We start from the raw sequence: 15,644 nt of genomic DNA, 5'->3' as shown, positions 1-15,644 counted from the left end.
CTGTTCAGTGGAAACCAAGCCATGAAAAACATTTACATAGGAAAGACATGGTACCTTAAATAGAACTGGAAAAATCCCAATGGAACATCAAGTGATAAACACTGCATAATTCCTGTAATGCTGAAACAATACTCTGATATGGAGTATAAAACACACAAGGCTAGTCATTGATCTACTTTCTGTTCTATTTCTACCACTGATTGGTGGGCTGACGTTGTCAAGTCACTTAAGGTTTCTTTGCCATGTATTTTCCATGACTAAATGGGGAACAATCACTTTTATCTGCCTCATTTGGATATTTGAGATTTGATTAATGTGCTTTGAGGACAACAGATGAAAGTCACTGTAGAAATATATAGGATTATTTTTTCTACATATAAACGTTAAATGAAAATTAGAATCCTTATACCCAACCTGTCCATCTATAATCTCTTATAGGGAAGTTATGTTTAAAAATCAAATGGGCCAGAAAAGGAGCATCTCATAGATACAAAACAATACAAATTGATGTTATAAGTAATTTCAAACCATGGAAGTGTGGAAACAGTATGTATAAGCTGCTCTGCAGCCTCAGCTGAGACTGAAGTTGACTGCAGAACCACATCGTCTTACGTGATGTGATGTGGGTTGCACTGTCAGTACCAGTGCAGCGGCTATTTAGGCAGTCCCACTTGCGATTTTAGAAATTGGATATGCAACATTTCAGGTCTTCCCCCTGAGTCAGAGGCTCTTCAGCTTGCTTGTGCTTGACTGGCTGTTTGTTACATTTCCACAGGGGTGTTGCCAAGGCATGGGGCCAGGCTCACTTTGGAGAAGGCTCAGGCCCCGTGCTGCTCGATGAAGTGCGGTGCACGGGAAATGAACTCTCTATAGAACAGTGTCCTAAAAGCTCCTGGCGAGAACACAATTGTGGCCACAAAGAAGATGCTGGCGTTTCCTGTACACCTCTCACAGGTAGTTCACTTACCAATAATCACACGGGAAAACAGTGACAAATGCAGAGTTCACTGCTCTGGAAAGATAATTTTTAAAGTTCACAGATGCACAAAACCCCACAGTAATAAAGTGTGCTGGCAATGTCAAAAAGAACCAGCTGTTAGCTATGGAAATTTTACAGGTACAGAAGATCTCATTATTCCATACGAAGCCTTGATTCCTCAGTAACATGGTAACTGCCACTTACTATGTGGGGCATGTCTTAACTGTGTATCACATCTATCAATAACAGCATTTCACCATAAAAGCAATGGGGAATAATGGAATATAAAAATAAAAAGATAAGGTGCATATACAGTGAAATCATGTCATTAGAGCCCACTCCTGTGACCTTGGCATGTAATAAGGGTTTGGGGGGATCAGTATCTTGTGCTATTTTTCTTGCACTTAAGTGATTGCATTATGCAACTCTTCACAGCTGACCGGGGGCATTATGGCATTTCTTTTATCTTCCCATTAAATGACACCTAGTGATCAGCACTAGATTAAGTACGCTAATATTGTGCTCAGATGCGATATATGCAATGTTATTCATTTTGTTCTAGAACAATGACTGGACTTAAAAAAGCCTGATTCTTGTTTTTTGTTTTTCCTTACTTGTTAATGACACAGATGGTGCATTAAGACTAACAAGTGGGAAAGGCAGTCATGAGGGACGCCTGGAGGTCTATTATACTGGGCAGTGGGGCACAGTCTGCGATGATGGGTGGACAGAGCTGAATACACAGGTGGTTTGCCGGCAGCTGGGATTTAAGTAAGATTACTTGATATTAGATATCTGACTCTCATGCTTGACAATGATGACAAATATTTACATGAACTCTACGTTATTCAAGATTCTGGTTTTTTAATATTAGCTGAGTGCTTCATGGGAACTACTGAGTTAAAATCCATTAAAGCCCACCTCCCTCAGTCTCTAAGAGATATTTATGGCCTCGCTTGAGGTAGAATAAAAAACCTTCAATTGAGGTTGTGATTCAGCAGTAGTTGTTCACTGAGTTCCTTCCAATCATTTTTTTGGCTGACTGATATCAATGCATATACTATAGAGAAAAAATTATTTGTTGTATTCTATTTTGCCTATTAAAGTTGGACTCTTCAAAATCTTTGCTTGTCAAATAGTCATTAAAAATCACAGACATTTTCAAGGTATATGTCCTTCTGCATCTATCTCAGAAAAAAAGCACAGACTGGCCCTGGAACACTGTTTGTATTGGAAATAATATTTTAGAAGAAAATCCCATTAGAGTTTCATGCATTCACTCTTCACTACTTTTCCTGCTGACTGTGGTTACAAAGATACACTCTTACTAGGTGATTGTTATCTTGCTTTCACATGATAACAGCTCACATTAAAAAAAAGTCATTTTTCCCCAGACTGTGACATTCTAATGTATATAAAATACTAAGAACATGCTTTAAGTTTCAAAGTCCGTGAGAAGCCATACACTTGCTTGAAGGGAGGCCCTAATCAAAGGTATTGCACTCTCAAGTTTGTATTAATTTAACATAAATTCCTTAAAATAACATTATCAAAATAGCAGCATATAGTGCTGTCATTGAATTTGATGCTAACTGAACCTACTCTATCACGGTTAACACTGTTTACTGTTATTGCTTGTGAAACCTTTATTTCTTCAGACATATTTTATTTCCTTTCTCGTGCTTAACTATCACATGCCCTCTCATCAGAGTGGACCAAAACATTATATATACACATTCGTTATGCAGGTATGGAAAAAGCGCACCTGAGAGCTACTCAGAAGGAAGCTCTGGGCCCATCTGGTTGGATGATGTCAGCTGCTCAGGGAAGGAGACAAACCTTCTGCAGTGCTCAAGGAGAGAGTGGGGAAAGCACGACTGTAACCATCAGGAGGATGTCAGACTCATTTGCCACCCAGATAACGACAGCCATAAACTCTCACTTGGTAAGGTATTACTTTGGTAAAGTCACAGTATGAGTATTGCAGTAGGTGCAGATCTGAGCAAAGTACAGTGTACTTAAGGATGCTTAAAATCTCAGTATTTGGCAGATGTGTTCAAAGAAGGAACAGGAAGAGAAAAAAGCTCCCTTTTCTCCTCAAGACCATAGGAAATAATCAGGCTTTCCTTAAAGAAACATAGAGAGTCACAGAATCACAGAATGTCAGAACATTAAAGATCAGCAAAAATTTGTAAAGTAGTAAAGTCAGATTCCAGAGATCCTGTTCTCTCAGTCTTCACTAGATTTTTGACCATATTCAGCATTTCCTAATGGTATAGCACATTTGACTCCACACTCCAAGTTCTAATTGTATCATACTGTCAAAAGTTGGAGACATACCCAAGCACTGAGAAATATAAATCAACAGTATATCCTCCTATGGCCTTACATACAGACAACCTGAAAAAAAAGAGACATCGAGAAAGAGGAGAAGTTCAGAGATAGCAAGAAGAAGGGCGAGAAGCAGGCAATTATTTCTGTATTACTATCGAGTATCATTCATATTGTGCCTGGGTAAATGGGTCCCACTTGCTGACCAGGACAGAATGATACCACAAACACAGATCAAAGAGCCAGTTCCAATATCAAAAAGCCTGCAGACTTGTATGAAAAAAAGAACGAAAAGGCAGATAAGAAAAAAAAATTAGAGAGAAATACTAATTACATAGCATAGTAGTATTGTAGAACAAAATATACACAAATTAATTTCATAGATTCCTAAATCTACATGTAGATAATTAAGAATTCTGGCTATCAGATATGCACAGTAAAAACTGCAGGGGAACAATGGGTTGCTCAGCAACTCTGAAAAACAGTTTCATTTTTTAGATCTGCTACATACAAATTTTGTAGCTTGTCAGTATGTAGCATTTTACGTAATTGTTGCTGATAATCTTTAGTTTACCCAAGTATATTTTAGTTGATTTTGACATCAGAATTAAAACTAGTGGAGGCAGATTCCCAGCTTCTACTGAAATCTAATGGATTTGTATGCCTGGGTGCCTGAAGTTCTCTGGGAATTACAGAGCGAAGATCTATTCTGCAAGCTAAGACATACATTTAGTGCCCAACATTGCTACCTGTTACATCAACAGTCAGCACTTCCACATATACTCTTCTAGCCTCTCCCTCTTTATAGTTTTTTTTCTTTGTAACCTTTTGACCTCTCACAATCCAATGAATGGGTTTTGTTGCACTACAGTTCCATTATGTGTAGATGATGTCAAATCACATTTAGAAGAAATAATTTTCCCAGACCAAAAATAACAGGAATTCAAATCATGACTGCTGTCTTTACAGATGCAAACCATCTATGCTGCTTTGCTCAAATTCCTATAAAATATAATCTTAGCTGAAGGAGGTCTGGCTCACTTAAATGCATCCATATGGTAACATTCTCACATCCCCCATTACCGAAAGGTTCTATTAATTTTGTGCTCAATAAAAAAAAAAAAATATATATATATTCTAAACCACAAGAAGATGAGGTAACCATAAAATAGATATACTGTATCCCATGTCTCTAGCTGGGTAAAAATACTTCAAGAATAACACATCATTTCAACAAAAAAATGAAGACAATATATCTGACATTTCCTACAATGTTTCTGACTGGAAAGCAGACAAAGACTCTATTGTTACTATTTACCTCACAGCATTTGAAAAAGCCTTTTTTCTCCCTGTAAGGATGCATTCAGTTAAAAAAATGGTAGATGGTATGAATTGAGGAAATACAGACACTAACAAACATGAAAAATGAGATACAATGCACTACAATAACTACAACAATATTTATTATGTAAGATCATGACAATGTAGCTAAATTGTGAAGCTAATTCATGTCACTGTCCAGACAGTATGAACTCCAGTATAAAAAAATGTGCCTTAAATGATATTTGAAGCAAACAGACTATAGTTTTGGTTTCAGATGTTTTAATGAATTATGCCAGATTTAACTAGCTCTGATCCAGAGTAAGGTTTGGTATATAAAAGTTATTCAGACCCTATTTAATCTAAATTAAAATTCAAATGCAAATGTTGCAAGATATTGCTTTATTTAATAGCATAATTAATTTATTTCTCATCCTTACAGGGTTAGAAGATATTAGGAACAGGTTAGAAGTATAAGGAACAGTCTTTCCAGTTATTCTAAAAAGAACCTCTAATTAGTGTATTAAGGATTATAAAGTATGACAATTTAGAAGGTGATTGTCACTTCAACACCATAAAGAGGCCTCAGAGGAATTCATAACTGTTATAAGGCTACTTGCATTGCCAGTATGCTATAAAGGAGTCTTAACTAAGAATCAAATACATTCTTTGCTTAATTATTCAAAATTAAACCACAGGGCAAGCACTGACTAAGCCAAGATTAATTAAGGCAAACTAATCCACATGAGTGAGATCCTGTATTATAAACATATCTGAATAAGAAATCAATTTAAAATCCTAGAAAAATTATCACACATCAGTCTAGAATAACAAGCCATAGAACATGATGCTATCACAGAAAATACTCTACAGACCAGCATGCATGATGAGCAAGTAATAACTGAAGTTCAACACAATGTTGCACTTTTTTGCAGTTTGAGAATGGATTTATGAACTGAGATATAATTAATACATAAAATTTCTGCAAAGAAAACCCGTCCAGCTTGTATGTGTATCATATCAAAGGTATTTTGGATGTTTTCTGCCATCATGGGGAGAATTGTTCCGTGCCCACTGCGGTCAAATTCTGAGCTGTGCCACCTATTTGTATGAAATGAAGGAATGAGATGAACTCTGAAGTTCAAAATACAGTACTATTTAATATCATGCAATTTGTACAAATTGCTTCCTTTTGCCAGCCAGGAAAAATGTTACTACTTTAACAGCTGACATGAGGTTTGTTGAACATAAACATCAGTTGACCCTATATACTGAACCTGATGAAAATGACTTAAAGTACTAGTTCTTGTATTTGCTTCTGTTGTTGTGAGTTGACAGCAGTAATTTATTACCAGGCCCTCCCATCAGGCTGATGGATGGTGAGAATAAGAAGGAAGGACGTGTAGAGATTTTTATCAATGGCCAGTGGGGCACAATTTGTGATGATGGATGGTCTGATAAGGATGCTGCTGTAGTCTGTCGACAGCTTGGCTACAAGTAAGAAAACTCATTAAGCTGTTTCTTAAGTTATCTGTTTGCTGTATCTAAAAATGTTAAGTTTTTGCAACCGAATATCACTAACTTATGTCTGATAACTATATGCCTTTTAAAACTTGTCTGTTTGGCATTCTTTTAGAAAAGTGCACTTATATTATTTGTATAGTAGTAGTAGGCTGTGTCTTCAAATGGAGTATTCATTCACTGGCATAAATGGGAAAAGGAATTTTAATATTACAGTCATATCACAGTCTGACTGCCAACTGAAACGCAAGCTAATGCTAGTCATTAAATATTTTTTTAAGAAGTTAAATATTCTGAATTATTAACCTATTGACTAAATACTATATTTTATTTGTCACTTGTGGTGCTGTATGTCTATATGCTAGAAACATGCCTTTTTTTTTTTTTACGCTTAGTTGCACTAATGTAACTGAGAAGATAATTTGATTTAGTGTATCTGCTCTGTGCTCTTTGCCCCTCAAACTGTTCTTAATTTACTTCTTTCACCTTTGGTTTTCAGATTTCTAAACATTTTTTAAAAAGAGTGAAATTTCTAGTTTGGAAAAAATGAGAGAAACTAATATTAACATCTAGAATAGCGCAGATGATTACATATTCTGTGAACTATGTAGTTTCTCAGTTTTGTTTCTGATTTTGTGTCAGAGCCCTGTTTCCCCTTACTTAAGTGACAATTTTCATTCATATAACAATTTTGATATTGAGTCGTCGTTAGTCAACACAGAAAAAGTATGTAAATACTAGTGCTTTTGTGATTTGATGTAAGAGTATAGATTAAAAAATAGGGAATTTAAAATGACTTTTTCATTACATTAACAAATAAAATACAAATATTCAGAATCTAGATTTGGTTTACCGGTTTACTGAAATTGTCTGGAATTTTGTTAAAATTTCAGGAGTAATGGTTGCATTGTTTTAAAGAGCTCTTTATCTGTTTTCATCAAAAGGTATAATTTTGCATATTGTTAATATTTATCTTTTGTGAAGCTTAATGATTACTTTGAAATCCTTATAGGTTCTAACATAACTGTTTGTAATGGAATATATTAATAGCAACAGGTCAGTGTCCACTGTCACAAGGTGTGGATGTGAGGTCTGCAGATTCAGATGTAGGCACACTAGCTGCTGAATACCTTGTCTCATGGGTTTTTTGGTTCATTTACTGATCTGGCTTGACTCAATCTATCTTGGAGATTTGATAAAACTGTTATACAAATGATTATGGCTTCAGCCTACATGGGAGTAATTTGAATTAGATTAATTTAATATAGGAATAGACCTGACAGGACAAAAACACCTTCTAATTAAAATCACTGCAATGTATTTGTGTGACTTTTGAACCACGTCGCTTAATCAGGCTTACATCACTCACATGCACTATTTTTTTTGGATACTTAAGAGCAGTAAATATACAACATCTATAAGACAGACATATAAGTAGCAGAACTACTATGAGCTGAAAAATATTCAGAACATTAGTGAAACACAAAAGGAAGCTGGTAAAATGTCTTCTCTGAGTGTATCTCTAAAGAAATCTGAGCTCAAGAAATACAAATCATGTTATCTCTTTGTCGTATCTAACAATGTAAAGTTTGTGCAACCAAAAATCATCAGATTATATCTGAACACATAATAATGCTTTTTAAAAAACTTTCTGGTATTCTTCTAGTAAAACATATTTATAAGTAGTAGTAGACTATGGCTTCAAAACTACAAAACTTGACTTGTATTTTCTCCCACTGAATCATTCACCCTTAGCCTCTCTGGCCTTTTATGTGTCTCAGATGATCAAACTCAACCACATAATCCCACCTTCTGTTTTTAAATCTCTGCAAGGACAGATAGTTGGCTGGATTCTCAATTTGTGTCATGTCAGAACAGGGGGGTTAAGATTATAGGATACATTACAACACACGTTTCCTGAAGGACTAAAGACAGACACTTTTTAGAAGTCTAAAATTAGGTTCCAGAAATTGGGAGAGCTTGTCGGAAACGCTAGATCTTGGTGACCCTATGTCTAGACAGTTGCATTCCACAAACCTGAGTATGCCATTATGTGCACTGATGAGCTGGAATTGCTTCTGGGCCTAGAAGTTCATGCACAGATCTTTTTGCTGAAGTTCATAGTACATTCAGTAGTGACTTGGCTGTGCCAAAGCAAGGCTGGGGCTTCTGGGTTCATGCACCTGAGCTTGAGGCTTAATGAATATTGTTTCTTTAGAAATAAACACATTATGAACTTTTCCAGGGAGGAACTCAAAAAGCACCTAATACTGAAGTTCACATCAGTTTTCATTAAGACTGTTTAATTCCCAAGTCTTTCCTACTGTTTTTTTAATCCACTTGGATCCACACTACATTCCTCAGGAAAACCAAACCAACCAACCAACCAAACCAAAACCAAAACACATCCCCCCCCACCCCCAAGCCCAAAACACAAACCCACACGTTTATTAGTTCAAATGGAAGAAAAGACTGCCTTAAAAAGGAAGACTTGTGTAAACAAAGGATAAACACGAAGAAAATAGACTGATTTTTTCCTATATATGTTATTCACAGTGTCAATGCTTGTCTGTACATTTTTTTTTACAAAATCCTGTTTTGGAACATTCTCAGCCATTTACTAGGGTTCATTTCTGAGACTGGAACAAGATAATTCCTGAATTGGCAAAATGACTAGTTTCAAGGAAACACTAATTTTAAAGATTAAGCCAGTTTGTCAAATCCATTATTAATGTTAGTAAAACAGAATATAAAGAACATTAGAAAACAACGTGATTTATTGGCTAAAACCAGTCAGGAAAACATAAAAATAACTAAGAGCACCCTAATCAAAGTATATTTGTAGTAAGAGAAGCACTAAGAGAACACATACCTTTTCTGAAGAACTATCTACTATGTGATTTGGTTTAACGTACAAAAGTATTTTGATAGAATGAGTAAAGAGCAAAAGAGGGCTTTAGAAGCTCTTGCGTTTTAGTGAACCAAGTGGCCCAGTAACACTGGACCCCTTTCATTTAGGACAGGCTTATAAGAACACACATACAAACACATGCATATGTACACAACAAATGAACAAATATCTTGCCATCAGTGCTCCAAAAATTATCTACTACAGGAAAAAGAAACAGACCTAGGGTAGCTGGCCACCCATACTAATCAACTGGATTTCCTGATTAACCATACTATGCCTAACGGTAATATTGCATCTGAAGAGCTCAGCAAGTTATCGTGTATGGCCTTGTGTCTGAGAAAAGACCTGAATCCACCCTTCTCCCTAGGGACAGATCTGAGCAAGCAAAAATGTTTCTCTGATGGTCATCTGTGCTGGAAAGCAGCAATTAAGGACACATACACCTTTGTTAATGCTGCACTAAAACCAGTTATAAGAGCACATTCCAGCACGTAACACACACATAAGACTTAACACTTCTGCACGTAGAGATTTCCCAATTATATGATTTTTTTTTTCCATTAAGCTGCACTCCTTGCTCAAGAACATAATGATTTTTACATTTGGTTCCTGATAGATATTCTATATAAACAGTGGGTTTTTTTGTTGTTGTTAAGAATGGGTATGGGCAGATGTTTCATAACAGGTACAAGCAAACTGAGAGATTAGTGATGCACAGAAGTCAGCTAGTTATCATCTAAAGGTGTGAACAGTCACTGTAATACAAGTCCCACAGTTCAGTTCACGTCAGTGCATCATTGCAATCCATACGCAGTAAGTTCCCTCCACCTTTGTCTCTCTACATCTCTTTCACTTAAAATATTTACATATGTGACCTCACAGATGTCAGAATATTCTTTGAGATTTATCTGGTAAGCCAGCGGAGGCAGTGGCCCTATTAAGTAGCTGATAAGAGTCTGCAGAGACAATTATATACTAAACTGCAATAAATACTTCTCTGGGAAAGCTTACTGTGGTGATTCACAACAAAGTAGTTTTCAATATCCTGAGGAACTTCAGAGCAATGCCCTAAAGCAGAAACTGTTTTTTTGACATAGAGATACCAAAATGAGGTAAGATTTTGCAACTAGTGTCTGTACTGTCTCACTGTTTCGTAATACCATACATGGACACAGCAGCTGCCCACAGGTTTTAGAGAGTTTGACATTTTATTGTAATTATCTTTAATCAGAGTACCATCTACAAAAGAAAAATATTTGGATGGAGATGAGACGTTGCTTGTGACTGACAAGTTAAATAATACTAAACTAATTAGGCAAACATTGTCCTATATTAGTTCCAAAGTCAGATAGGCTTTGGATTATCTAGTAAATACATGCCAGCCATAGAAATTAAAAATATGTAAGGACAGTTGACCTTGTTGTATCATCTCAGATGTTTTACATGCTTCCCTTTCCTGGCTTTTTACAATTCACGCATTCAAACCAACGTTCCCTACTTAGAAAACCTGCCTACCTACCCGTCAATACGTGGTAAAAAATTCCAAACAGGCAAGGCTTTCTATGTGCAAATCTGAAAAAGGAGGAAGCTTGTATTACTTTCATGCTTGAATTATATGGATATAGGAAGTTGAGGGCTGGATTCTTTGAGTTTGATCCAGTCACACTTCTAGTATGACGAAGCTTTGAAAGTGATAGGACAAATCAAAATTCCTCTCCTAGCTGATAAAGAGACATAAACTCTTTATGCTGTTGTCACCTATCTTCCCCAACACTGCAGGTATAAAGAGAGAGAAAAAAAGAGGTTTAAAGGGAGAGAAATACCGTCTTGCCTAACACATTTTCATTGTTAAACTCTTTCTCTACTCCAGCATTTAATTGCACATGCAGTTGCCCTTTCGTATACATAGAAGTACTGTCCTTTAGAATATACAATTACAACACATCCTTTAAAACAGAAATATGTGAGATAGTGCAACATTTAATTACCTAGAATTCAATATACTCTTATCACAATAAAATAACAGGAAATTGCTCTTAACCAATGCATAACCTTGTAGTTAGACACACCTAGAGGCAGCTGTGGCTTCCCACCCCACTTCCTTGTACAGCCAGTTGGGTGCTCTCCTGTTCATAATTCTTTCTGACTTGTAAACTGTATACAACAAAACATTTATTTATATATTAAGAAGCATTATCCTAAGTAATGAAAAAAAGAAAATCTATCACAAAATTTACCAAATGAGATGCTTACATGCAAAATTCATGTGGGTTTTTTGGGTGTGTGTGTTTGTTTGTTTGTTTGTTCAATTTTGTTTGTTCGTTCACTCCCTCATTTGGGAAAAAAGTTTACCATTCAAACAAGTTTATTCAGATCACTGACACTCTAGTCATTGCTGAAGCTTTATGGCACTACATACAAGCTATAAAATGTCCTAAGTCTGACTTTTAAATACTTAGGTTTGATATTCATCCTTATAGAATAATAGGAGTATCATACTGACCTTTTGTAAAATGCCCTGAGGCCTGTGTATGAAAATGCTACACATACACTGAGTACTGTGCTCCTGCCAGGAAAAGGGGAGTGCTAAAACTGAACTGGGTTCAGTCTCTCCAATTACATTGCAGTTTTGGAACTCAACTGTGGGGTGCACTTTAAAAATGGCATGATAACAAAATATGTTAGTAACTACCAATATCTAATAGATCTGTAAATCATAGCTCCTACTACACTACAAGCATACTGTATTTGACGGGTCCATCTTTCTGAGGGAATCAAAGCAGAACAAATTATTTTTAGCATTCACAGATGCTGATTTTATATGAGGATTAAAGAGATTATGAAAAAGCAGCTTTCACGTATTTTTATAGATATTTGTAATGCCGTTACAATGTAAAATACTCTGCATAGAACCTTCTAAATGAAAACATAAAAGTACATTTTAAACATTAATGAACTGTAGCAATTCTCTTACACTTTTTTTTTTTTTCTCCTTACCTGAGGCAAGGACAAAAGTTCTCATCAAGTGAACTGGTGACAGGACTTGGAATAAAATCTCAATGTCTTCATTTTACAGCTCACTCTCTGAAATATTTCTGTTGAGTAAAATGTAGAATAATGTTTAATCAAAAAAATATATGCTTTGTTTCCAGAGGTCCAGCTAGAGCAAGGACAATGGCATATTTCGGGGAGGGCAAAGGCCCGATCCATGTGGATAACGTGAAGTGCACAGGAAATGAGAGATCCTTGGCAGACTGCATTAAACAAGACATTGGAATGCACAACTGCCGGCACAGCGAGGACGCAGGGGTGATCTGTGACCACCTCAGCAAGATGGCCCCCGCAAACAGCAATAAAGGTGAAGCCCTGTTGTGAGTAGCAGACCAAAGGGTTTGGGTGAGGAACTGTCACGGTAGGAACAGATGGATGTAAACAATCCCACCTTGCAGAGGAAACAGCTATACCAAAAGAATTACGGAAAGAAAAATGGTGGGAATCCTCTCTGCTTACACTCTGTGATCTTCTTGCTGGGCCAGCTGTGCGAAGGAATCATAATAGACTACTCAAATGATACAGGCTATTTGTCTAGCATAGTTTACAGCAGCCATGTTTCTTAAATTTTACCACATCAATGTAAATACCTAGACAGCTACTTTCAGCTTTTCAAGGTATAGCTTATCTTCAGGTGAGGATGGAAACCTATAGAGCATGCCAAGTTCTGCTGCCACTTACATGAAGGAAGAATTGTATAAAAAAACCCTACACTTGAGGAGCAGAGCACAAATATGTAAATTGCTCTGTTGTGATCACAGATCACAATCTCTGATAATTTCTAAGTCTGACAGAATTCAGTGTATTTTTCCCAATCAAAATTTGGTTATTAAAACCCACCATGAAACAGAATAACTTCAGCCTTCGTTGGTTTTTGTTTGTTTTTCTTTTAGTTAATTCTCATTGTAGGTTGGCTAATTTTCGTTTTGAGTTTAATGCTGTCTGCATCTCCCTTTCTGGTTCAGATTCTCTTGCTTCTGTTTGTGGATTGAGGTTACTACATCGTCGACAAAAGCGAATAATTGGTGGGAAAAATTCTTTACGGTAAATATTTGGTAAAGACTATATAAAGACATGTATTTGCCTAATTCACGTTTCCTATTGTAGGTTTGTTTTGTTTGGTGTTTTTTTGGTGGGGTAGGGTGTTGGTTTTTTGTTTTGTTTTGGGGTTTTTTTTGTTTGGTTTGTTTGTGGTTTTTTGTTTGTTTGTTTTTCTTTCTGGTCTTGTCATGAGGTAGAAGTAGAAATACACTCAAAGCAAATTTGGTAGAAAATTAAAAAATATTCATTGATAAATACTTACAGCATTAGTTGAAAATCTGTAATGCTTATAGGTTTAGTCTTTGCTTAGGTTAAATTTCTTACTTTTAAAATAGCCATTTTACTTTTTTCCAAAGTTATCTTATATTGGGATGTTAGCTATATGAAGAGAGCTATGAGTATAGTACAAAGTTTTAAATGCTGCCTACACCAAAAGAAAGGCTTAGAGGTCATTCACTGCCCAAGATCTCATTTTCCTCCACAAAATACACCTCTCCAATGATGAGACAGCTGTACAACCAGGCTTTTTGTTAACACTTTGTTCTTAGCTTTTAATGACATATTTACACTCACCTAATATAAATAGATTAACTAAATACTACTACTAAATGCTATGATAGGAAGTCCAGGCTTTATTTTCTTAACTTGTGAGTAACGACAAATAAATATTTCACTGAATCTTATGAAAGGAATCATAAAAAATGCATTTATAGTATTATTATATGTCATTGTGCGACCTATTTCAAAGTACTTGCATAGCATAAATCAATCCACTTCAAAAAAGACACTAAGTGTTGAAAGAAGACCTCATAGTTGAAAGAATTCATTAAGACAAAGAACCTGACAAAGTTTGAGAAGGAACAAGATACTTACATACATACCAGGAAATCCAAAGCTGTCCAAATTACCCTATTTTGGAAAGACATTAAATCCCATATTCTGAATTGTTTTATACTTTATGGGAAGTAAATTCCTTCACCTTACTTTAAAACATTTGGCACTGGGAACTCTGAGATAGGATACTGGACTAGATGATCATGGGCAGCTCTTGTACCTATTCAAGTTGACAGTAGTCAGAAAATACCTAAGCCTACCGGTTGTTTGTTCCTGGAAGTTGCTGTTGCTTACAGGTGCATCTCTCTCCCCCTCCCTTTCTCTGATTCCATATTTTGCTAATTTGTTATTAATAGACTGGTGAAAAATAATCCATCCTGTCTTCATAGTCCTGCAAATATGTATCCCAGATCTACTATACAAAACAGATGATCACAGGATGAAAAATGATGCTAATCTATTACTTGTGGATTTTACACTTGCTTTAGACCTCTTGATTTGCCAGCTTCCTTTTTCAAACAGTTCAGAACCAACAAAAGTATTAACACAGACAGGAAAGGACACTTGTTTAAGCTTTTGAAGAAATTCCTTTCTTTCCCGTATCCAGTTAACAAGAAATTTCTGGTTTGTTGACTTGGATGGTATTTGGCAAGGAACCCATAGAATGTGTCTTTGGCACAATTAATGAAATCCGAGAAGGGAAAATAAAAATAATTGACAGTGGAAGGAAGCACTCAGAATGCTGGATGCACAAGCAATCTGTAAAGTAATCCTGACCATTGTTAAATCGAATTCAGAATACTACAGGAATATAAAGGTATTCTCAACTGTTACTCAGTAAATAACATGGTTTGTAAGCTAAGTCAGTCAAAGAAACTAAATAGGATTTACACTCAAGGTAACCGACAAGCTACCTTATTTTTCCATTGTTGTACCCTGAACACAATGTCTTATCCCCTCTGTAGGGGCGGCTGGCCATGGCAGGTTGCACTTCGACTGAAATCTTCTCATGGTGATGGAAGACTCTTGTGTGGTGCTACTCTCATCAGCAGCTGCTGGGTCCTCACTGCTGCACACTGCTTTAAAAGGTAGGTCTCTCTTCAACAGTGAAGTGTATTTTCAAACTGTTTTGTTGTTCTGGGTATAGGCAAAAACATTCCCATTCAAGCCCACTGAAAACTGTTTGTAGAATCGATCTTTGGTTTTAAAAAAGCCAACCAAACTTCTTTCCCCTCAAATAAAAGCAAACAAAAAACCTAACACATTGAAATTATTCTGGTTATCATTCACAAGATTTATATTCATAATTTGAGTGTTTCCATGACAAAATATAGACAATAGTTATCACATTTGAACACAACTTTCTGTTGCAACAAAACTGCAGTTTATGACTTTCAGATTATAGTGAAGACAACTGAGGAAACAAACACAGGAACTGTAGTATTTCAAGTTACTGATAATGATAGATATTGGCAGTGATAGATATTTTTACTGTAACACTGCAGTGAATAGATGAACTAGTCTCCAAAACCCATTTTAGGGTAAAGCATTAATGTGTATTTTGCTGAATCTAATGGGAAAGTAAATCTGTACACTGGATGCAAGTGAGACCGAGCCGTTTTGCTTATTCTTCACAAATAGGTTTGAGCAACTGCC

General features: G+C 36.0%; 1 protein-coding gene across 1 annotated transcript in view; it reads left to right on the top strand.

Annotated features, from left to right (window-relative positions):
• Positions 1-15,644, top strand: part of PRSS12 (serine protease 12) — a gene marked incomplete at both ends in the record, with an annotated part of 42,849 nt that overhangs the window by 17,312 nt on the left and 9,893 nt on the right. The window contains 7 exons of the mRNA XM_080343178.1: positions 776-954; positions 1,609-1,750; positions 2,728-2,924; positions 5,986-6,127; positions 12,215-12,420; positions 13,079-13,157; positions 14,954-15,076. Of these exons, the coding sequence (XP_080199304.1) occupies positions 776-954; positions 1,609-1,750; positions 2,728-2,924; positions 5,986-6,127; positions 12,215-12,420; positions 13,079-13,157; positions 14,954-15,076 (1,068 nt within the window). The remainder of the gene's footprint in view (positions 1-775; positions 955-1,608; positions 1,751-2,727; positions 2,925-5,985; positions 6,128-12,214; positions 12,421-13,078; positions 13,158-14,953; positions 15,077-15,644) is intronic.

Source organism: Nesoenas mayeri (assembly GCF_963082525.1).
Source record: "Nesoenas mayeri genome assembly, chromosome: 4".
Lineage (NCBI taxonomy): Eukaryota > Metazoa > Chordata > Aves > Columbiformes > Columbidae > Nesoenas > Nesoenas mayeri.
The sequence above is the reverse complement of the archived record's forward strand: the minus strand, read 5'-3'. Positions and strand labels throughout refer to the sequence as shown.